We start from the raw sequence: 25,837 nt of genomic DNA, 5'->3' as shown, positions 1-25,837 counted from the left end.
GCTTAAATGGAAAGGGATGCGAAATGAAAACCCGGAAATCGCAGAATCTCAGAGAAATAACAGATGAGGTGGATGTTCTCTGAGAGTCTACAATTGCCTGGGCTTCTCACGTCCCCTGCTTAAGTACAATAGATATAATATATTTCATATAATAACGTAAACAAGATGTTTTTGTACAAATATCCCTTATATAAATATGGTGCTTGTTTGACGGCTAGGCACAAATTTCGTGACTCGCGTGTCTCAATCATTTTTTTTCGCTTTTTTTTTTATATTTTTCTATTTTTTTTTCTTTTTTTCTTTTTGACTAGACACAGCCCCACCGTAAGTATATTTTAGGCTAGCAAAGTTGACTGATCAGTAAACGAAAATAATTACGTAATTACAGAGACGGACGATGGACATACGCACAAGACATCGATTAGGGACGATCATCCAACATTAACATCGTTTTAATTTGCATTTATTTTTTTTTTTCATCTTTTTTCATCTGTTATCTTTTCTGAAAAATATCGTCTTCGCGACGTTTGTTGTAGGTAATCTAAAGTCAAATGAGGATGAATGTGCTTACGAGGATAAAAACTCGAGTCTCAAGGTACTTTCGATTAGTTGCTTCTTATGCGCTAAATGTTTCGCTGTTTCAATTTCTTAGAATCATCGTCCCGTCCGGAAAACGTTTAATCGAGAGCAGAAAGACTTCTTTATCGTTTTATCCCTACAACCTCGACAAGATTCTTTTCTATCTAAAATTGTTTCGTTGGCTATGAGAAAGTTTCCGCACCTATCGCCGTAGTTCATCGACCAAACATGGACCGTTCGTTTCAAATCGATCAATACCCTCAAACTTCACACGAGATGTGGTCCGAAGTCTTGATTAGGAACACCAATAATTGCTCAGAAAAGGACGTTCGCTTCACAGCATCCGATATTATCCTCCGAACAAGACGAAGGCTACGGATTTCTTAACCAATACGATACAAATACCCTGAATCCGGAAGCTAAAGTTTAAAGCGATGAATATCGAAAGGCACCAACGCTTTTCATCAAATATTTCCTCGCACGAGATCGATAACTTTGTAATAAGAATATCCCGCTATTACGATTAAGTACAATGGCAGTAGAACAAATCAAATCCTAGTGATAACCTGCTGCAAAGTCCTCTCTGTAGGACCTCCGAACCAAACATCTTACAAAAACATTTCCGCCCGTCATAGTAAAAAGATATTATTATTACAAAATTAATTTGTTAAAAGGAAGAGGTACTTCCTCTGATCGAAAAGCAGTTTCTTAGATTCGCATTTCGAGATCCATCTGCACGATCGTCGTTGTTGCCTTTATTATCGAGTGTTATCTGTCGTATTCGTATCCAGGGTTGGTGAACACCGTCGCCTTCAACGTGATGGAGGGCAGTTGTGACAACGAACTGTTCCTAGCTATCCAATTCCTTAGAATTTCGTTACTTCTGTGTCTCCATAGTTTATGAAGAATGAGAGAGACTTTGGTGTGGTACGCTGAGTAAATTGATCCCCTAGCAGGCGCATCTTTGGGGCATAGACGACACTTGAGCAACTTTCTTTTGTTCAGTTGACTTCGATACCTAGCTTTCATATCTATCAAGGTGATAGCCCTGGATGGACACTCCTTTACAGGACTGGGCGTCGTTTCTTCCAGCTTCTTGTCCTGGTTCTCCCCCTCGGAACAAGTCGTGTCCTCGTCATCGAACTCCTGGACCCCTGTCACCTTTCTGGGCTGACTCTGCTTCCTCGGTCGCCTCTCGTGCGGTTTGCTCTGGATGTTTCCTAGCCAAGGAAACTCAAACGGCTCCGTGGCTGACTGTCCCTTGCTCGCTTCGGGAACGGCTCGGTAGCTGTGCGCAAAATCACGATTAAGTAAAGTAGAAGTAGAGTCACGACTGGAACAACCGGTGCACGGTTCGTCGTGTACATGACGGTCGTCGTGTTGCTCGACGTTCGACGAGTATACGGCGTAAAACGAAACGAGGTCGCGTCTCAGTATCTCGGTTTCATGGTGATCGACGTTCTGGTTGGCGTCGTGTTGACGATGGCGACGACGATGGTCGTGGTCGCGGCCGTGCTCGTGCCAGCTCGACCGCCTCTCCTCCTCCAAGGTCGGGTACGCCATTGTCGCTGCAGTTGCAGGGGAGTTTACCATCTCGTGGCTGCAACCACCGCGGCACTGTTCCATAAGTTACGTTCGCGTCATTTTTCTACCAACGAACGAGCGCTCGTCGACCGTGCGACGAGAAGGCAAGAGACATTTTTCTTTTCTTTTTTTGGCTTTTTTTTTTGTTTATTTGTTTTTTAAAGAAGAAAAGTATAAGAGACAGTGATAACGAGAGAAGAACAGACAACGAAAGTGAAGCACGGGAACGTGCACGACACCGCGTGTCCTGGCGACACCGAAAGCAAACAAACGAAGCGTGCACACGGCGCGAAAGAAAAAAACTAAAAAATGACGCTGCAACGTAACAGAAAATGGAGAGGTAGGAGGGCGGGCGAAATGGTGAAGAGCAGTTTCAGTGGCAGATTGTAATCTTTTTGTTCAAAATCGATCTATAAATTTTACAAACGACTTTTGTTTAGCATACAATAGTCGTTGAAAGATGGACTATCCTTTTGAAATTCATGAGGATTTATGTTGCAGAACGATTCAATCTGCCACTGAATAACGTCGACCTGGTACAATGGGCGAATATAGAACGTAATATAAAAAAAAGCAAGCGCAGGAATCGCACTCGCAACTTACGAGCACACACGACGCCGCTAATGTTCGTTTAGGTATTTATTAGTAAAAGTACTTTAAGGCGTTAAACGACAAACTTTAATTTGCTACAAATACGATTTCCACTGTCAGAATATGTATTGAGTAAATTACTTGATATTTAGTTCTCAACTGGGTACTCTCGCACAATTGAATTAATATATTATCAGTGACATTATACGAGTCACAAATTATCTGACTATCCTACTTAATAAAAGATTATAAGATCGTAAAGGAGATCTAATTTTTTGGCCTGGAAATTTGGATTGTTTGACCATTATGCGAAAAATATCCTGATATCTTTGGTCATGGATAACTATAGCCATTTATCTTTAATTTGTGCCACGTAGTTCAATAAAAAACTCTGTACGAATGACTGGAAAGCCGAATCACTAAAGTCCATAATGTAAAAGTTGCTCGATTTTAATATCAGAATGTACGTATTTTATGTTTTATCAATTTTAAGAAAGCTGGTGTAGAACTTTGGTTTCTATATACTTCAATCATTCTCGTTATATAAAACATAGAATTCAATGCAAAATTCAATCTTGCGAAAATTAAATAACACAACCCAAACTAAACTAAATTACTATCTATAGCCTAATAATACCGACCTTGCAAATAATAATGTACCGAATAATACCGAAATTACAAATTCCAACAGTGGACATCAAATCTACATTTCTCTCTAAAGATTCAGATATCAGCTGATAGAAACTGGCGTAAAATCTCGTTTTAAAGATTCATGCTATTCGATATACAGATTCCCGATTAAAAAACATCAAAAACTAGCATGTTTTGTCTGTCGTACGGGACAAACGAGCAAACGAATTCGAATTTACGAGCGGAGTTAGCTTCGCCGATCTCTGTGCGCCAACGAGCGAATCACGGACGGGCAGAAACAAAAACGAATAAAATAGCTTAGGAGCATGGGAATCAGAAGGTTAGCGAGATGCTTACCCGAGTATCGTTGTCGGTGGTATCACAGTGGTAGCAGGTGCGATGGCTGGAGCTGGAGCTGGAAAAACTGGTGGACCAGGTGGTGGCCGTCCTCCTCCTGCGGGACTGTAAATTCGATAATTAACCATGTATAAAGCACATATTACAGCGAATTGCAATATTACTATTCAATGAATAAATCGTAATACGATCATAATTTCAAAATGTAAGCCAAGTGAAGCAAACAATTATGCGATCCAACAACGTTGTGCAGAAACTTACGAGAGCCTTTGAACACTTTTAGAAACATTTTATGAATATATTATGTACGTTATGCGAAACAATTTGAAATTTCATGAACATTATAACAACACCTAACGAGTATAATTGTATATAGGTAACGTTTGAAACAAATCAGAAAATGTGCATCAGATTAATTTCTACTGGCGTGCGAAAGCCTTTCGTTCGCAATTATCCTCCATAGAAAGATAAAATAACAACCAATCCTCCAAAACGTTACTCGTTTTTAACCACATCGTTCTTTGGTCGATATAATCGAATAATTATAGGAAATATTTAAATACTTTCGTGAACCACTGTTCGTCTATCGAATAGAAGGAGGAGGTGCAGTAATAAACTGCTGGACGAAAATGACTAATGACGAGAATTTACACCAAAACGTGGTATAATTTACGAAACCAACGACGAACAAATACGGATAAACAAAATTCACATCTTTCCTCTTCGGCGATCGGTCGAATCCCAATTAATTCGTAACTCATCGTGATCGATATATACGTAATACTTTTCTCTAATTTCTGTTAGCAGAACGGTTTTGTGTAAAGATGGCTAACGAACTAGAGAAACGAGGCAGGGAATCGAAGTTTAAATCCGGCTCGACCGCTCGTTACACACTTGCTTTCCCACGGGACGCGACCGGAAAAGTAACGAGAGCGCGGATTAATCGCGTCCGATCGGCTTCCAATTAAATCGTTTTAATGAATTTCCCGGTTCTCGTGTGTCGTGGCAAAACCTCTAAACTAAACAGACCAGCGCACTGCGGTTCGATGAGTTTTACAGGGCGGAAGATGCACGAGAAACCGTCCGATCCGGATTCGTTTAACAGCGCGTGAAGAAAAATGTTGCGCGAATTTTCGAAGTTCGGATCGAATCGTGTGAATCGCGTTTTCGTATGGTTCGACACGACTTTCTGGGCAATTGGAACCAAATGAGTTGGAAGATGAAGCAAAGAATGAGTTTGTGGAGCAGTATGTCGAATTTATATATTGTAGAGATTATGTGAAATTCTTTAAGTGTGCCTGTAGTCAGAATGTTGTTCAGGACGATTATTGAAAATACAATCGATACGTGTGAATAATTTCCTGAAATATGTAAATACGTCTCTCTACGTCTTATAATTATAAAATCATAGTAACATTTTCAACTCTACGAGGATACAGTGCAGCAAAATCTGTGATACTAGAAGTATGCAAAGTCGAATAGTCAAATTTGGAAATCGCTATCTATGTATCGTTACTACTTCATCTATATAATATCTTTTTCCAGTGAGTATAATCTATCCTTTTTGGGAAGAAAAAGATACATTGTTTCTCATAATCAAGTTTTTGGATGATTTTGTAGTCATAAGATGCAACGTAGATCGTCCACATATAAAATCGTAGTCAATTGAAGAATTTCACTGATATGAATGGCTATCAAGTAAATCCAATTCATATTTCAAATCAATCAAATATCACAGATCAATTAAATAGATGTACTTTTATAACATTCTACAAAATTTTCCTTCTTAATTATTCATTTCATCAACCTATCTCAGCACCTATCCAACAACTCAAAATCAACAACTTTTCTCGCAAATCATCCTTCATACTTTTCTAATCCGTTATCTCTCATAAACAAATCTCGATTACCGCATCATACGAATAACGGCCAACACAATTAGGACATAAATTACTGCATAATACGTTAACGAAACAGACAAAAACACATTCTTACTGCAAAGGTTGTTGATGGCGATTAGTAGGCGGTGGTGTAGCTTGAGTAGTAGAGGTCGCGGGAGCGTTAGCACTACTAACTCGATGCACGTGCAGCTGGTGCATCTGTAATTGGGCCGCATCTTCGCCAAGGAACGAGCACCTTGAGCATTGCCGTCTGTTGTGCACCTTGAGCACGTGGGTGGCTAGGCGTTCGGCACGCGCCGCTTTATACTCGCAGAGGGTGCATGCAAACGGCTTCAAATGTGTGTTTAGATGCCGTTTTAAACACCAGTTGTCCACGCCGCTCCAGGAACAGTAGCAGCAAGTGTACCTAAAAAACGATGACTGTGTTAATCGGTTGTTAAGTCAGCCTATTGATTCGAACGAAACAATCTATTCACCTGAACTCTACAGGAAATTGCTCCAGTCATTAATAAGAACACAATTTTAAAAGAGTATTCTTTAATCATTGATAAGAATATTCAATGCGTTATATTATTTAAAACGAATAATCTTTAGTGTCAATTCCAAGAGAAAATATATTGACAAGAAGAATTATCCTACTAAAAGACGAAAAACTTTAAGCTGCATTTCAGAAATAAAGTCCTTCAATTATTAAGAAAATCTTCAATTATTCATTTTTCTTGTCCAACTCCTATATGTAGTATAAAGTCATCAAATTTTCCAAAGAAATCTCACCTTCGTTCCTGAGCACCCTTAGAGCTTCCCTTAAGATGGCTCTTGCTGTTACATCCACCATTCTGCACCCTTCTTCCAGTGGCGCAGTTCGCTGCATCAGGTTGCATAATACCCGGAGCAGGCATCGATGTTCCTTGATAAATTCCCCCCGCGTTAGTAGCTGTATTATTGCCAGCATTCGGCTGCAACTGGTAATTTTTGTTATTATTAAATCCTGACGAGTAATTTGCGTGTTGTTGCTGCGGTTGGCCATTCGTATTCACATTTCCGGTATTCGCGGTTCCTGCTTCTTGTTGTAGAGGCTTCGGTGGACTAGCTCCAGCTGGTCTGCGTATCCTTGATAACTCGTAACCGTGTTCGCGATGCATTCTTAAGAAATGCTTTTTCACATGATCAGCGCGGTTGAATGGTTTGTAACAGATATAGCAATGGAACGGTTTTTCCTCCCGGTGGATATTTTCGTGTCGTGTGTACAGATCGCGGCGATCCGTTCCATAAGGACAATATGGACAGCTATACCGCTTCACGCTCTGTGTCACTGTCACTGAAGACATCGTGGTGGTGTTCTGTGGAATTAATAAAATTTGAATACTATTTGCTAATTAACTGAGTTACTATCGAGTCGAGAGAAGATTTCATCTTATCGTCAAAACAATGGATTTTAGATATGTAATTTTTGCAGCTGCTAGAATCAAGCAGACACTTCTTTAAAAAAATTAGCATTTTTTTACTGAAACTTTCGAAAACTTAATTACTGACACGCAACTGTAAACAGAATTCACTGTAGTGGTACCGGCAGTTTTTCATGAATATCTCGGAAACTAAGTGAGTCCATCCCTCGCGTGTATAGAGAAAAATTGTCAGAAAATAGTTATTTATGCACAATATACAGTACATTTTGGTACATGTCAGCCTTTTATATCTCATTCCGGAATATAGAATATTATCAGAGCAAATATAGCTTACAATTCTATAGGATTGTATAAACTGTAAGATATTTCACGCTAAACCTACCGACACTTCGTGTATACCTATCCCTACCGTGTGCGGTCAAAATGATCGGTGATTAAAGAAGTAATAGTTTTTATGATTTGACTTAATGGTTAATTTATAACTAAATGTATATAAAATGATGAACTTTCATAAAATTTCGTCCAGATTTACTTTTGCTTAATTTCGATTATAGACTTAAATAGAATTGTACTTTTATTTATATAGAGATATATCTTATTCAACTTCGCTGCATTTTTTACAAATTATCTTATTATCAAATGTACATTTGCCGCATAAATGTTTCCCGCATCTTGAACAAATTTTCGTAATTTCTACTTATGTTTCTACTTGACAAGATTTTTGTAGTAACGAGTCTGAACTTGTTGATAGTTTTATTGCATGGTTTTTTTTATATAAAAGTAATGTATGCACCAGGTTCATAACAATTTTGTGAATTCTCTGTAAATTGGCCCCATACTGTAGATGCCATTGCAAATTTATTGGTTCGTAAACTTTGGCTTCTCTCGCTCTTCTTATCAAATCGTATAAACCTCGTAATTTCAGCAAAGTCATTCCTGCTCGTTGTTTTTGAAAAAATGCAGGTCTCCAAATTTTATTCCACAAATATGAGACATCTAAATATTTTGCCTGATATGCACCGCGGGCATATAGCAGAGCAATAAATGCATCTAGTTTTGTCGCATCTAGCTCCCTCTTAGTTCCCAATACCCTAAATGCTTCTTCTTCCGTACGTTTTATTATACGATCCCTTAAACCGTGATCAATGATAAGATAAAATGTCATCTTTCCTTGTCCTTTCATTATATACCGTTTAGCATATCCTTAAAGATATTATGAACTGATGTCCTGCCAGGTTTGGGACTTGCATCTATTTCTCTCCAAACTGTCTCATCGGGCCCAGTTTCTATACGTTGGTTTCTATACAGTTTCTCTACATCAGTCTTACCCTTCGCTGTCAACGATAATTCCCTTCCTTTTTGCCCTCACGTAAACGCTTATTTATAATATTCAACTCTGATTCGGTCGTAACTAGCTTTTCATGCATTTCCACGCCGTTTTCAGTTGCTGAAGTTTCTTGTTCATCGCACACTGAACAGTCTTCTTCTATGTCTGTAATTTTTTTTTCAAATCTTAACATTTCTAGGGTAAATATTTATCACAGTATAATACCATGCACGGAATACAAAATTATTGTCAAATTTGATATACCTTATTTTTCCTTTTATAACAACTTTAGGCAAAACGCTCGGAGATGCTTTCTGTCTGAGTTTTAGAGATAACGAGTTTAGATGTCGACTAATTGATTAACAAACCGAGATGTATTCTAGTCGAAAAGACAATAGCAAGTAAAGATATGATTTATGACGGCGATATTTCTATGAAAATATTGATGAGTATTGATCGTTCTCCGTACCTAACCACCAACAGTTACTCGAGGGTGGACTTGAGAAAGCTTTTCCCGTGTTTTATTGCAGTGAGCAATAACCCTAAGAAACTTCTCGATTTTTAAAATGTTTGTAACAATGGACAAATGTTCGTAACAAGAAATGCTACATTTTATGGCGGTTCTTTAGGATTATTATGGGCCTCAGTTGATATGTCTCGACAGCTGGTAGCCATCTTGATCGAGGAATGGGTTATGTCTTATGACTAAATTACGGCTGTAACAGCTGTTATTATTTGGTATTACTGAGTTTGCTTGTCATTTGACCTTGAGATAGCCTTCTCTTTGTACTAATTGCATTTATTTTAAGAATAACTAAAATATTTTGTCGGTCGATCCAGATGACTGCTCACGGTAGGTAAGGCAGAGTACAAACTTTTCTCAAAACATAAAAGAGCAAACTAAAAGTAAATACCGAAAAATATATTGCATTGTATGTTTTAGGAAAAGTAAAAAATTATGAAGCGATATGATAACGTTTAAATATGGTTAAATTTGTGTAGAAGTTCATTGGTATGTTTAGTGTTAATTGTGTTACAGACGAATTTTACGTAATAGAAACAAACCACGCTAACTCATTTGACTTCAAAGGTTTCGCGTTTAGTTAATAAACATGAACAGAGGCATACCTGATGCAAATGTTGTGGAGCAGGAGCTGATGGTAATTCTTGTAACAGAAAGGTGGAGGTGACAGGTAAGAGTGCTGCGGGCACTGTTTGCGTTTCCTGAGTTCTCCTGGATGGTGGTGCCACACGTTCCACTCGTTCACGCAACCTTTCCAGATAGGAAATCACATCCTCCACTTTTAATTCTTCGGACTGTAGATAATCCTTTGAAGGCGAATGATGCCTGTTTCTGCTATCGTCTCCAAGAATCCTCGACGAGTGAAGTTCCATGAAGTGTTCAGCTACGTCTCGTGGTCCACCTCCCATCAAATCTCCTGGAGAAATAATGCCATTTGTAGATTTATTGTAGATTTTTGCTTCTTTAATTTATGGCAATGAATTTCTGCGAAATATATTTGTACCTTTATCACTTTAATTTGCACAGAAGATACGATAGTATCGCGAAACATCCTTAAACACCGTCAAATGTTTTCAAACTCCGTCAAACGTTGTAAGCGTTTTCAAGCGTCGTCAAACTGTCAAACGTCGTTCAAGGCGACGATCACTCACCGAACTCAAACTCCGTAATGAATGGACGTTGAACCACCCGAAAAGCCATGAGGCCAAGAAAATGGAGAAACGAAAGAGGGTGGGAGGGGGGAGTGTCAGTATTATTCACGAGAAACTTTCCTTTTCCAAGGGACAGTCACAAAATCCGTAACTCAGGTATTGTTAGGGAAACATAGTACGTCATATAAAGTGTTTGTATTGGAGAAGGGACCAATAACACTCATCGACAGCGAATTGCGTTTACGCAATGTTTATATATTGAACTCTGCGTCGATTTGTGTATCTAGCCGTGCTTTCGTGCTCGGTGACCTATTATATCACCACATGGCGTTACATGTTTTTATATAGCTTATGTTGTCCTCGATAATCGACGTCATTCTAATAATTAGACAAATAAAGGAATGAATTGTATTGATGACTATACATTTTTACGAATTCTATAATGTTCGTAATGTTTATGAATCCCAAACTCTATTGATAATTAATATGTATGGAGAGGAATGTGTAAAATCTATAAATCAAATTTATCAAATAACCTATATCCCCTCTAGCATTTTTAAAAAGATTTCATTTTATGTTTTATATCTAAGATAAGACAGTTCGAACAGAAGTGGTTCAATTTTTTAAAATTCTACTAGGTGTATTATACGAACCGCATTCGTAGCACCTCCACGTCGCTTTTCCAGCGTGATAAGCAGCAATACGACTTCCATCGGTGCCTTTCAAAGGCTCCTCTTCGCAGGTCCAGTTTCCATCATCGCTATCGGTCCCGTTTCCGGTATCCTCTTCGGTCTTGTACGATACAGAAGTTTCGAACTCGTTCTGTACGCTCGAGGCTATGATAAACGAAGATAATAAGCTACATTCTCTTTCGCTATTTTATTTTACAGAATGCCAAAGCACGTTTTGTTTTCTGCGGGAGCGTCATTACGTTTTATGAATTTAAATGTTAAAGCAAAAGCGTGCTACGTTTGAAGCAACGCGAAGATGGCACCCCGCTGGGGGTAACCATCCACATGCTATTCAATCATATGTTATAACATTTTACCTAATGTCCCACTGGACAAATTGTAAAATTAAAAATAAACAATATAAAAAAAAAAAAAAAAAACGTTTGAAGTATACCGTAATTCTCCAGAAATATTTATCCTGCTTCAATTAATATTCATACTTGCAATTACTCGCTACTTTCATTAACTTTTACTGCGGTAATATATGCGAACCGTTAAACTTGGATTTTAAAAGCACGCTTTAATATTTATACTCAATTTGAAAATTATTACCTCTTCTTTAAAATATGATACACGCCTCATTAATAAAAATATCGATTCCTTTGCCGTAGTGATACATGTTAATCTAAACCCTTAATATAAACCTTTAAGCTTGAGAGAGTTTTCAAAGAGCATACTATATAGTATCTCTAGTTTATTTGAAGACTTCTTTTTCCGTTTAAAACGTAGTACACAGTTCAATAAAAGATATTTAAATTTTTCTACCGCAGTAACACATACACAAGTTATCAAGATCTATTATTTTAAAGAACACATAAATATCTTTAAATTCACTTACTTCTATGATCAGGATCTTCACCGTACAATTTTCTGGTTATTTCCTTAAACATATCTTCGTAGCAGTCGAGCCTGCTAATCCCTGCACCGCTACCCTCCATCTTCCCAGTCCCCGCCAGTCACCCCCTATCCTTGGAACAATAAACCTTCGCCTACCTGCGAACCGAAAGATGCCCGTAAGCTGGGTTGTAACTAATAATTCCTGTTCGAAATGTATTTTCCTCCCGAATTTTAAAAGGTTGGGTTCCTCCCTTTTTGTACTTGGACATTTACAGCCCCACCTTCACCCATCGTTATTACTTTCGTGCTTTGTCCCGTCCCTTTCCTTTTTCGGTACTCGTTTAAATATACGTCTTTTTTTAGAATCGCTCGCACAGGGTGTATCGACGAAGGGAGCTAATTGACTCATCGAAGCTTAATGAAATCTTGCCAAAGCGTTGCCCCCTAATCGTCCACAAGACTTAATCTTTCCGCTGGCTGGCTTAAATGGCGCATTTACATAGAGAACGGGAGTATGTCGGTGCTAAGTGCGATTCAAAGAAAACGGAGGAGATTGGTGATAATTTGCCGAATATTCTAGCGCGAGGATAACGATTACAGTTTTTTTAGATACTGTCCTGGATTTTGAACACCTGTAGGAATTATGTTATCAAAAAAGAAAGAAAAGAAAAACAGGTGGAAAAGAACTGAAAACTAAAGTTTGAATAGAGTTAATTTTTCTTGACGCTAAGTGGAGTCATATTATTGACTGACTCTGTTTTATGAGGGGGGCCGAGGGTGGTAAATAAAATGTCGTTTCCCGCCGAGCGCTCGATTCTTCGGAAATTCGTAACGTCGAAACAGTTTGTAGGAGGAAAGATACATAACGCTAGAATTTGACGGTCGGATATTACGTTTCTATGTACAAACATACCCGGTCACTGCCTCTGAACTCTTTGACAAATTGGAAACGCGAGAATAAAAAGCTGTATTTCCCATTAAGCACGAAAATTACTTTCTGTTTAACGAACCATTTATTTGATAGTGATTTAAATCACAAATTGAAAAAACTTTGAATAAAAATCTCAACGATGATAAACAAATATTAATACTATAATTTCATACTGTGTAATAGAATTTAATTTTGTATAGTGTAATCATTCTACATAATCGCCGTTAATGACCACATTTGCGAAAACTCATCGGAAGAAGAGAAAAAGGTTGCAAGGTGAAAGTTGTGAAACACAATTGTTGTGCGAATCTAAAGGACGATTTTGTTTTTAGAAGACGCGATCGCTTCCGCGTCATCGACTTTTCCCCTATCTTCTTATCTTGTATATATTCAGCTGCAACGCTGCCGACTGAAACATCTTGTTCCCCAAAGCCGCCTTCTATCTTCGCGTACCTGAAAAATCGATTCACCCCGGCCAGAAAACGTTAAGAACAACTCAGGAATCTCGGTGAAGCCGACCTAACGGGCGCTTAAGCCACGTATATACCTAGGAAAACGCTTCGTAATGCAACCTCATCGGTTAACGTAATTGAGAACGATACAATGTTATACGTAATGAACGATGTTTCATTCTACTGCGCTTTGATTTCTTATAGCAAGTTTCTAGTTATGTACCTTCTGCTCTGTGGACGAAGAAAAGGTCGCTGACAAGAATTCATTAGACTAAACCGCGTTCGCGTTTGAGAAAAGTTTCATGTTGATTTGTACATTGTTCAAAATTATACTTTCTATTCTATTTCATTTTCTCCGTATCTCTTCCTTGCTATAGGAAGCAAAGAGTTTCGAATATTTAACTTGAAGAAAGGTTGTATGATATAGTAGTGATATTCATAAGTTTTGCAGAAATCTTCCAGACTTTTGGAATCTTAGAACAGTAACAAATATTAGGAAAAATTCCAGAAAAATTCCAAAAAAATTCTACGATACTTATTAACGTCTCTGTTATATTATACAAAGCTTCTCTTAACTGAAATATTTGAAACTTTCCCAAGAGAAATACAAATCTAAAAGAAATAAATTAAAAAAGGAAATGTTCCTTTAAATTCGCGTATTAAACTCAGAGTATTAAAACTAAAGATATAATTTTGCAACAGGTTGTACAAAAATTAATAAAATTCCATCGTCTATCTTAGATATTTTGAATCACTTTGCCAGCGTGTACTAGGCTTAAGGCAATCGCGGCGTCCGATCGTCAAGCGCAAACGAGGCAATGGCAACGTAATAGCAATTCCAAGCTGAAAGACATTCTGGCCGCGTACGAACGTAAATACAGGGCTAATGTGTGCTAGGAAATCGCGGCTGGTGTTCCATCACGATGACAGGAACCGGTGGTGACGCGAAACTCTGTATCGGAAGCGTTAACGAGTTCTCTCCCTGGAGGTAGACGCCGCGATGGAATTAGAATCGAGGTTGTTATAGCCCGTTTAGAAGCACTGATCGTCGTTACGGATCTTCAATTAAGGGCGCTTTGAAATCAAGCATGCAGAATAATTATTTTATTCGCACTATACAAGCGTTTTGGAAACTGATGACTAGGCTGCAGAATATTTATGCATTTACGGGAAATTTGTAAATACAAACGCGCATAGAATGCGCATACTAAACAGAAATATATGTTACGAAATATTGCAAGTGCAATATGTAATGGACAAAATATTTTTCTGTCCAATTTCGATCTTGTAAGTAATGTAAGTAAGGAAATACGAATTTCCATAAATATCGTGGTCTAGTGAAGAGACCGTGGGCAATGAATTTCACGATTCGACAATTTTCAAACGCATAGAATCATCGTTTTTCACTTTCAAAGGATAATTTACCACGAAAAATGCGGTCTTCCGCGTGAAAGATTCTTTCACGTGTTTGCGCAACTTCCAGACATTTTGAAACTAAATATTCTGAAAAATGGATATAATATTCCAGTAAACTTTTTAATTGCATATCTGTATTCAACGAGTGGAGGATACTTAAGAGGCGCGTGAGAGAATATTGTTTGTCAAATTGCGAAAGATAATTTACGAGGAAAAATGGTATCCTTCGCGTGATAGAATTTTTAATGTTCTCGTCAATCGTTGAATGGTTCTACGAAGATAAATGAAAAATTCTGGGGAAAGGCCACGAAGTTAAATACTCTGGTAAATTGTTTGATGCCTGTTCTCTTCATTTTCCGAATGTTTTCAGAGAGTAAGAAACCCTCGAGAGTTGGAGCATGTTGGAAAGGCACTCGGTAGGTCGTGGTGTCCTTTGAAAGCGAACCACAATGAATAAAGAAGGATCGAGGAGCAATTGCGAACGTGCTTCGAGGATCTCGAGAAACTGGATCGAAGTTAAGACCACTTTACAATTTGCTGAAGCGTGAGCAGTCTTAACTCTTCTTCCCGGTGTATCTCGAGGGGATGAAAGGAGAATGAAAAATCCGCCTCCGTGTTATCGGCTGCTAAATATTCATGAACCGGGAAATCTTTCGCCTTTGAACCGAGTTACAATTTAGAAGGCTGACTAAAAAGAGTTATCGATTTTCACTTAGAAGTGGAACAAGAGTGAAACCTGCCGTCTCGAACTCATTCACGCGACATCAAGGAACAACACTTCCTTTTCGCCCCATTAACGAGCGCGTTTCCCATTCGTGTCTTTCTTCTTTGAAAAACAGCCGATCAAAGGATAAGAATTCCTTCGAAATAAATGCAAAATATGGAAAAAGAAAAGACAAATTAAATTTTGAATCGGAATTATATCGGAATTGTAAATTGGATTATAAAAATGAAAGCTGGAAAGGGAAATGAAAATGAAATTCTTAAGAATCCTTCGCCCTATTTAATGAAACTACAAACCTTCCAAATTTACAAATTGAATTTGTAGATACGAACTAGGATTTAACAAATTGCATTAATAAATCGTAAACGCTTAAAATTCTATTAACGAGTTGTAAAAGTTCAAAATTGTATTCGTTTCTATGCGAGGCCTAATATTGTACTAAATAGCGCGTAGAACCCTTAAAACGAAACAAGAAGAATCATCAAGTGGACAACAATCATTTTTGGGTAATAAAAATTCCGCAAAGAACCATCGACATCAATTAAAAGATTAGCTTGGCTGTCCTCAAAAACGTGAAACAAAAGGGCAGAATGTAATTAGATAAACACGGTCGATGCCAATTCCATTTACCACCCTTCAAACACAAGGGAAGGTCTGATCGTCGCAAGGGATCCTTGAAACTAATCGAGCATAAAGGCAAGCAGTTCTTCAACGAGCCCTATTGTGAATAATGAAATCCACAACGTCACGAGCAGCTCCTCCAATCTTATAGAACACATTAAAAACCCTTTTGAACGATATAATCGCGCTGAGATTCCCATAGCACGTTAATACTTCTAAATAGGAATCTTCTTAGAGGGCCTATGCCACTCGAACTGGCACGGAGAAGATAAAAACTCATCAGCCACATGGTTTACCGAGAGCAAAACTGTTCTAACAGAGGTATCCAGACATTCAACAGACCTCTTTTCTCCCCAATGCAAACAGCTAAACGGCTACCACCTACTGTTCCCAAGTTTCGACGGTACTCTCGATTTTCCAGTGTCTATTTAAGTACATACATTAAACGTAGAATTAGTCGAAACTGAATCTGTAATTCAGGTTGAAACCATTTTACGTCTATTACGAATGAAAAATTTCCTTAACTTTAAGCTAATTTCAACATCGAATCTCGACATCGATATTTCTCGTAATACGTTAAATTTAACGATACTAAAATTAACATTAAACGCGTATGTAAAATTGAATTACACATCAAAGACTGAGACCTATATCTGCTCTTCGATTATTAAAAATCATTTTGATGCTTCAAAATATCATCTTACTTGTCACAAAATAACGAACCTGCGAACAATAAATAAAGATCGTATTATCAGTTGGGATCGAAACTACCCTTTGAGCGTAAAAAGTTATTCCACTGCTCTTTAAAACTATACTATAAAAACTACACCATACCGTAATCACGATTAACCCGACAATTCCTAAAGATAAACTGCGTCATTAACGGAAGAACGATCTCCGATTAATAGCTCCACCCCATAATCGTCCAGGGCGCGAATAAATTACCCATTGCCGAGATCCTAGCGCTTGGAAGCAACGCATTCCAGAAGCAACAAAATCAATCCGCGAGCAACGCGTAACGCGGCTCGTTAACCGGCCAATCGACTGTGGAGGGGGTAAGTGCCCTGTCAATCGAACTGGATCCTACCCTGTTAGATCATAGATCGATCGATTTCGATCTCCGCGCTCGACGTAACGCGCTTTTAGGGGATGCAGCGTCCGGAATGAGGAAGAAGGAGCCTGGTCGCGTATTGATCGAGCCACGGTTGCTGCCGCGTGAAAACTAGAGGGAGAAACAGAGAGGAAGAGATGAGCAGAAGAGAGAAAGACGGGGTGCCTCTGGAAACCCCAAGCGACGGTGCTATACGTACTCACACAGATCATACAATATAGCTACACACATACGTATATACATACGTACGAAATATGTACACATGGATGCTACTCATATATTATGTACACGTGTATAAGAACGCATACCGTTCAGTGTATGTCGGTATACGTATTATAAAGGGGTGGTGGCGAGAACGATCGCGCTGTATGGAAGGGGTTAGACCGGCGACGAATAAATCAATATTCCCCTCCGGAACGATCGAGGACATGTCCCGAAGGCGACAGATGGCGAGGGTGCCTTGATTCGTGTTCTGCGCCGGTTGAGCACCACTGTCTCCGAAGAAAACCTAAGCTTGGTGGGGAGATGCGGGTGGGTAGAGCATAGGGAGCTGTCGTATATACAACGAGGAACGTTCGAGGGAACGAAGAGCGGAAGAAACGAAAGAAGAGAAAAAGGTTCAGAGGGAGAGAAACGGCAGTTGGGGAGTGTTGCGATGGAATAAGACAGAGATATGGAAGAGTGGGGAGATCGTCGAATGGTGGGAGTGAAAAGTGGTGGGGTTAGAGAAGGCGCGCGCAGTGTGCCATTCAAATTCATCCGGAAATTATTACCGACTAACCAAGGACGGCGAGCGGGTCTCGGCGTCGGCGCGCGCGCGTGCAACTCCTCCATGCGTACAGGCATACATACGGCGACACACAGGCATTTATAAATATATAGCGGTGTCTGTATAGCACTGTGGAAGACACAGTAGCCGCGCAGAGACACATAGCAACGAAGCGTAGGTGATTTCCCATTACGATCGAAGAAATTCTACTGGTTCGGTTCTGGTGGCCGTGAGAACGTTTCTCGGTGGCCATTGCGTTTCTTCCGCCTCTGGTAGGCCGATCGAAGGCGCGCACACACGTCGAGCGAGCACGCGAGTAATCGTCGCGATCCGGCGAGCGATACACGCACACGCGACGCATATCGTCTCGCTGTTCTCTTCTCGAGTTCACTCGTACGCGTACCGCGCACCGTGATACTAGCGTAAACCACTCGCGCGCGAGCCAGCGTTTTCTTCTTCAAAGCGCGTTTTCTCTTAAAGTTGGATCGTGCCAGAATACACCACACACTCGGATAAAGTGTTCGAGCTACCTACACGAGGACAGGGTCGCTATCTTCTCGGCGGCCACGCGTGTAACTTCGTTCCGCGATGCCCACGGTACATGCTTCCTCTCTCGACGCCTGTTCCGCGTCACACTCTTCAAGTCACTCTGTCACTCTCGCTCTCCGATCGATCGCGGTTGGTTCGTTCGTTGGTCCGTCCACTCGTTCGATTCGATTCCTCGTAGCACGAGCACAGTACGCACGTTACATACTGATAGAATCGAGGGTCACGCCGAGTACAGTTCAACCGGAGGAAAGTTGTAGCTGACACGATGAAAAATCACGAAGAATCGAAGTCCAGGAGTTGTCGATCTCGGTGAGAGTGAAACGAGCGGTAGAAAGAAGGACGGAACGAAAGGAGGAGAGAAAGACGCGGAATGGGGGGGCCTAGAGAGTGCAAGGGAAAAATTGAAGCGCGCGCGAACGAGTTCGCCCGTATGAGAGGAAGAAGAAGAAGAAGACGACGACGGATAACGAAGGTGATGGTGAAGATACGATACGTGTTGTAGAGTACTCACTGGATGTTGTTGCGGTGTGACGAGAACCAGCCTTGCCCAGGATGGAAATTCGTTGTTCGAGGAAACGTTGTGCTGGTTCGGTTGCAGGTTGTTTCCTCGACGGCAGTCGGGTGGCGAGTGGGTGGGCAGGCGGGGTGGCAGGCGGACAGAAGTGGGTGGTGCGGGTGGGTTGGGAGCTAGCGGCGTGTGGGTGGTGGGAGTGGGGTGAGGGAACCCAATACCACCCTCCTCGCCCATTCAATCCTGCAGTATTAGGGGGAGCAGTCGAGCCTGTTCCCTCCCCTCCCTCCCTCCCTTCCTCCCACCCTCTTCGTCACTCTCTCTCTCTTTCTGTCTTTCTCACTCAGCACATATCCAGCACAGGCAGAGAAACGTCTAGGACGACGAGGATGATGTCGGAGTCGACGACGGATCGTTGTACGCGTGTTGGTGCATACTCTCGACGCTGTATGGAGGCGTTCACGCATGTGTGCGTGCCTCTGTGGTCGCAGTGCCTCACAGTGTCGGCCTGTCTCTTCCTTCTTCGCTACACTCACACGCACGCACGCATACTAAGAACCGAAGCGAACCTCCCTACACGTGTTCACAACGAAGCAGTCAGCCGGTCGAGGGGCGGATTCGCTGGGGTGGGAGGAGAATTTACGGAGGCCCTTCCGAGGTCCTTGCCGAGAAAACCATTACTTGGAAGGGTCTGGAACATTGGGTCTTATGCAGGTCCGTATTTTTAAAACGACAGAGGGTCCGTTGAATTGAGAAAGTTGCAGGAGAAGGGTGACGGAAGTTGCTTGCCGAATGCTCGTATCCTTGGAACGAGGGTGCTCTGCTGGCTTTCGTATGGGTTGTGGCAGGCTCGTGTCGTTTCCGGATGGATATGGTGAATAAATTTTGGCAGAACCCGTCTTTTGATTAGGAGAAAGATTCCGTAATTTGCAGCAGGGTAGAGAGGTCGTGGGTGGATGATAGAGCAGATTTGTGCAGATTGGAAATGATTATTTTTAACAACGAGGAAAGAGAATGAAGAGATAATAGAAGAGAAACTGTGGAATTCGTTCCGCTATAAATACTATTTTTTCAGATAGCTTTTATAAGAAATATAGGTAAATTAAAGGTCACAGGGTGGAAGTTCGAAGCACCGAGCGTAAAGCGTAAATCGGAGCGACTAAGTTTTTAGGAGCTTTCTATTAATAGAAAAATCCGATACCGACAGGATCAATTTCTCCATAGAGTCTTTGGAATTTATTATTATCTCCGATATTTCTCTGAATTTTGTAATATAAAATACATCACTCTATATATATTTCCTGCTTCCTATTGAAAATTCTACAGCACTCCAATAATAAGTGAAATTATAATAGAAGTTGATGCGAGAAGGCTAGTGATTTGTGATAAACATACAAACGAATTTTGATCAATTTGAAATTCTGATTTTCGCTTTGAAATACTGGTTTTAGTTTTAATAAACGAACAGGATCGGAAGTCACGTATTGTTCTCTGGTTAAAATTAGTTTGTTGTATAATTCTGTATAATGTCGAGGGAAGCGATGTCGGAAACCAGTAAATTACAGTAATCTGCGTTATCGACCAGAATCGAATGGCTATGCGATGGTACAGACACAGTATAGAATAAACCATAAACTTAGTATATTACGAAACTTCACATGTTCTGAAATACCGATCGATCAAAAGTACATAGGTTTTGTTATTCCACAGACGAAGTATGGAATAGATGTGAGATATAATGCTTTTTCGTGTCCCAAGTTCTGGAGATCATCTAACCAGCCGTACCATTTTCGTGTCACATGCGACGTTATCGATTCAGTAGGGTGCCGGCACAGACGAGATAGTACCACAGACGACATGTAGAATAGACGTAGCATACAATGTTTTTTCGTGTCTCACGTTTTGGGGGTCACCCAGCCCCTTTACCATTTTCGTGTCACATGCGACATTATCGATTCAGTATATAGTAATATTTTGAATTAAAACTACATAAAGCCTTGTACATATGACATTGGAGTAGAATAATCGCAACGAATTATGGAATTCTATACTTCCGCAATATTCTAGAAATCGTTATACACTATAAAAATAATAAAATACTGTATACTGTACACGCATTACGTGCAATGATGCTTAAAATTAATGATGCAACTTAAAGCCAAGACTTAAAACTAAAGCTTAAAACTAAGGCTTAAAACGAAGACTTAAAATTAATACTTAAAACTTATACTTAGAGCTTAATACTTTGTCCGTCGTCGCCTCTCACTATCCAAGCAAAAATAAGGCATAAATTTAACTTAATAAAAATCTTAGGGCCAAAACCTACCTAAACAAGAGTATATTAGATCGTAGCCATATTGGTAGTCTTTCGGATCATGGGCTATAACTTGGAGCGAAATTTAAAAACTGAAACTACGAACATTTTGTTAAATCCTTTCGTTTTGTTTGATAATTTGATATTTAAAAGGACTAAATGAAGGAGCTTCTAACTTTTGTCTCCAAGTTAGACAACGTATCTTTGTATAAAAGGTATGCATAATAAACTTAGCCCAGATATATTCATCTTAAAATTAATTAAAGCTATAGTGTGCATCCCACGACGTCCCTGCGATATCACACGGCTTCCCACGGCAGGTGCTTGTAATTTATTAAAATTATATGTTTTACGATTAACTAAAACTACACGCACGCGTTCCATGTTGGCTGTTTAGCTGAAAGTTGGAACTAAGTTTTAAATATAAAACTTAGAAATAAATATACACCACTCACCATTTCCCATAGAACGATTACACAGACGTTCACGAACTTAAGAGTATGTGTGCATCATGCAACATCCATCTCCTACAAAACGATTAGACAGATCGCTACCAATCGTAGATTATAGTTTACGATTTTATAATTAACTAAAACTAAGACGCAAGCATCCCACGATGTCTCTGCGATATCCCACGGCGTCCTACGACGAGTTGTTAGCCCAGTCTGGATCAGTCAAGGACTCCGCAACGAATTTTGGATAGTCCATAGTTTAGACTGCATCGCATTAGTATAGTTCTTAGCTCGGCATCGTTTTCCCAAGATTAATTAACGAATACGAACACAATGTGAAGATTAATCTCTGAAAAACGATGCCAATTACCACCAGGTCTCGCCTTATGTATCAGTCAACGTTACGCATAAATTTCGACATTCAAGCTGTTAAGAAGAATGTGGAGCTCCGACTCTATTGTCCATGATTCTGCGTAAAGCGAGATAGATATTTCATAATTCAAATTGCGAAGCACCTACCTATCACGTAGCGTTAACGTGAATCTTAACAAAATTAAAACAAAGCATGTTACAGCGCGCTACATTTATCTCCGATACAACGCTTACAGAAATCTTCGCAAAAATAAAATAAAAATCCACGCTACATCGATTATCCTGCGCGACACTCACACGTATCTCTGCAGACATTGTACAATTATTTACAATCCTGCTGGCACCATTCGGCATTAAGGATACGTTGGTCTAACTTGGAACGAAGGAAAGGAAACGAAGCTATTGACACTGTTCACAAATTCGTGTCTTGTAAAAAGGAAATACGAATCGTTGTGCCAAGCTCTAATACTCCGCTTTCGCGACACTAATACGCTTCAAAATATCGACAAATTACCTGGCCTGAATTAACTGAACTTCCCTTAAAAACAGGAATGCGAACAGAACCGCGATCGGTCAAAGGATAAAATAAAATTCGCGACGAAATCTCGAAATTTCGAAAACATTTCAGAAAAAGAAACGAAGCGATTCCTCGAAAGAACCAACGAACCTACGCGACGTATTTCCGTGCACGTGAAAACCTTAGGTTTCTGTGGCTGGGAGGTACCTAGAGTTGGGTGATACATCTCCGAGAGATACCTTTCAAATATCTTTGAATAAAAATATTACAAGTTGCTAGTTATTGAAGTGTGTACGAAGTATGAACGGTAGAACTAGTGGGAGTTTAGCTCGTATCTGAGCTTAAATAAACGTGTTTGAACATTGAACCCATCACCAAAGAAAGCAAACTATGCGACTCGCCGATCCTAGCACGCACCATTGAACGACAAAATCTCGTTGCTTACGATTTCATTGCATTTGGCTTTTTTTTTAATTATTATTTGACTTGTACTTTAAAATTTGTCCAGCTGGGCATTTGGTAAATTTAGCTTTGAGAAGAATCCGCAAAACATATTTGATTCGAAAGAAGTAGCGAGTATTGAAATTTTTCAATTACGATCCGAAGGTATTGAGACAGGTAGCTTCAATTTTTTGTTTGAATAAACGGAGCGCGCTCAAACGTATAGTTCGAACGGATTTATAATCACAATCGTCGTGACGCAACGTTGCAAATTGCAGAGGGCGTGAAAAACACTGATTTTTTTCGAGGTCGGTATTTCAGAACGTGAGACACGAAGTCCCATTTAATGTCACATGCATCCTGTCTTTAGTCAATGTATATTTATTTAATGTCTCCGCCACGTCTCGTTTATCGTGGAGGATGTTTTCTCGTCGACTCCTTCGATTTTGCCTCTTTACAAAATTGATGTCTTCGGTGCTAGATGTCCGTAGCTTCGATTCGAAGGGATCCGCCCAACTTTACCAAGTTCCGGTCAATTTCCGTCACCGAGCAACATTTTAAAGGACGAACTCGATGAGCGCACAGTCCAAACTATTTTGAATTAACATTCGGAATTATTACTGTCGGTCAGAGACAAATTTGTCAATGAAATAATACGTAAATTCGTTGTTTCATTTTTATTTGTTTAATAAAATAAATATTCTCATCAAAACCATCCCTTCGTATATTTATCGCTTTTCTCCTAATTTAAATATTCTTAATTTTGATACAACTATTTGGCCGAAAGCTTTTACATTTTTAACGATGAAGCAACATTTTATGTGCAATTATGTAACGAACATATGTACATAGGATCGTGTAAATAAGCGGAAGGAAGGTTCACTCTAAGGAAGGTAAAGGCGCTTGTTCTCGCTCGAGAGAAGATACGTTGTGACACCTAAGTATATGTAAATGCACGGGAAGATTATGGCACATGTGTAACATCCTTCGTCAGTAAAGGAAAAGTATGAAATTGGAGAATCGATAGGGTTACGAGCGGAGTTCACCAATTACGATTAACAGGACCTAAAAATAAATCTCTTAATGGACTTAGTTTGCTTTTTTAATTACAGTCAGCGATATTCGTGGAAAATTGTATTCGCCGAAAAGTAAGGAAAATTTAAAGTAACTGTGCTTGATTATTATTTCTAAGAATATGATGTACATAGGGTGGCAGTTTTCCTGGAAAGAAAATAAGAGAAGCGGTAGATCGAAGCACGTTTCGAAAGAATGCAAGCGCAAAAGCGATAACACCAAGTACGCTTGATCGACGTCAAACCTCGACGTCATCCTCCGTGGCACGTGGTATGCGTCATCGCTTATTATTCTCACGTAGATCACTCGCGTATTGTTGCGCGCGAACTGCGGCACCTGTTACAACCATCGTTGTTAATCTACAAATACTTTCCCAACAACAACCTCATTAACTACCCAAGAAATTAGATCAGAAGGAATTGTTACGTCGCGCAAGATGAGTCATGTGACGTCACTCTTGGTCTGGCCGCTAAGGCCCCACATGCCGTTAATCCGATCCCAATAAACCTAAGGACCCATCATAAACCTAAGCTTTTAGCTTAGCCTTTAACTTTAGCTTTAATCCTGCAAATGTTTTGGCTTATACCTGGTTCTTAATACAGTTCTTAGATTTATTATACGCTCTCAAAGATCACGGAGGAAGGGAGTATTTGCTTGACGGAAAAGCTGAGTTTTCCCAAAAATTACGTTATCCACAAGTCACGTGTGTAGGAGGCTTTCTCCTCCTATTTTTCTTCATTAACATCGGCTATAACCAACGAGCAACGTGGATCGTTATCCTCTCTCTTTCTAATGCAAAACGATACGACGATACCGAACTTTCCTCCGTGATTACACGAGAGCGGGCAGTCAGTTCAAACTGTGTGTCAAACTCTGTAACAGTCAAATTCTCTTCCTCGGTTCACATCCGTCAAGCACTCTGTATCCTACATAACGTTTATCAATATTGTATAGAAAGTTGCTGGAAATACATATATTTTATATCCTGTTAACGCGGGGTTATATCAAAACAATCACCCCTATTATCTTAACGGAAATCAGGGGATCGATCAACTCGTGGTGTCGATTATTATAATCGTAGCGGGAATTTACGACTCCCGTTGACGCGATATCTCGCGAACGCGATCTCCCCGCGACTGGTCGAAAATACAGCAATAAATAATTAAGCTTTAATAAACGAAAACACAATTCTTTTATGATTGCACGAAAGAGTTATATTAATCCTGGTGCGGTCTTTTAAATTTCTTATCACAGATACGTAGATCGTGCTGTCTGTTCATTGGAAATAATTTTTAATTTCAGAAGAATCTGTTAGAAATATGTTCAATTTTGAAAAGAAACGCACTTTCATTGAAAATAATCTGAAATCTGGAAAATATACCTTGGAAACTGGAGAACCGTATCAACAATAACTTGCTTGTGCCTCCCTAAAAATTGCTAAAAATTTTGTATCAAAGGTAAAAGAAAATTGCATAAAAAGCTAGCCTAGAAACAATAGAAGGGTTAACGTTGAAGCTCGGAAGCACCAAACCATCCATTCACGATCCTCATCTCATTATCTTTCCTTCCTTCCGTAAAATATAGGCATGAATAAAGGCTTGTATTATGGAAATTACATTCCCTCGTGAAAAGGATCCCTCACATTACGTATTATATTATATCACGTATCTTTTATTTCTTCAGTATAAATTTCATACATTAATCGTCTCTCGCCGTACTTTTCCCCATTCGCCAAAAGTCGGCGTGGAACCGTCCAAACTCGTAAAATTCGCCGGAGCTCATTGACACTGTTCTCCCTTTTCAACCCTCCCCAACCCTGTTCCTAGCCGAGAAAGCTAAGAGGATTCGCGTAACGCGATCGACGGAGAGAAAAGGAAAAAAGAAAGGCGTCCATCAGTAGGTCGTTCGCACGCAGGATCGCGAGCATGAACCCGACGTCCGGGCTGCGTCGGCGTCGGCGTCGGCG

At 39.8% G+C, this 25,837-nt stretch overlaps 1 protein-coding gene across 9 annotated transcripts in view; it reads right to left on the bottom strand.

The window, feature by feature from the left end:
* Nucleotides 1-462: 462 nt before the first annotated feature.
* The window catches only part of LOC122567859 (zinc finger protein 467), a 263,949-nt gene continuing 238,574 nt past the window's right edge, over nt 463-25,837 (bottom strand). For 2 of the 9 annotated variants that reach the window (XM_043726976.1, XM_043726973.1), the window contains exons 3-9: nt 11,619-11,773; nt 10,703-10,885; nt 9,504-9,814; nt 6,417-6,982; nt 5,737-6,048; nt 3,742-3,846; nt 463-2,179 (exon numbers count right to left, since the gene is read on the bottom strand). In XM_043726976.1, coding sequence (XP_043582911.1) covers nt 1,348-2,179; nt 3,742-3,846; nt 5,737-6,048; nt 6,417-6,982; nt 9,504-9,814; nt 10,703-10,885; nt 11,619-11,718 — 2,409 coding nt within the window. In that variant the 5' untranslated portion in view covers nt 11,719-11,773 and the 3' untranslated portion in view covers nt 463-1,347. The other 7 variants (XM_043726979.1, XM_043726972.1, XM_043726980.1 and 4 more) reach the window with 7 other exon arrangements.

The sequence above is a fragment of the Bombus pyrosoma genome, linkage group LG5 (assembly GCF_014825855.1).
Source record: "Bombus pyrosoma isolate SC7728 linkage group LG5, ASM1482585v1, whole genome shotgun sequence".
NCBI classification, from domain to species: Eukaryota; Metazoa; Arthropoda; class Insecta; order Hymenoptera; family Apidae; genus Bombus; species Bombus pyrosoma.
The sequence above is the reverse complement of the archived record's forward strand: the minus strand, read 5'-3'. Positions and strand labels throughout refer to the sequence as shown.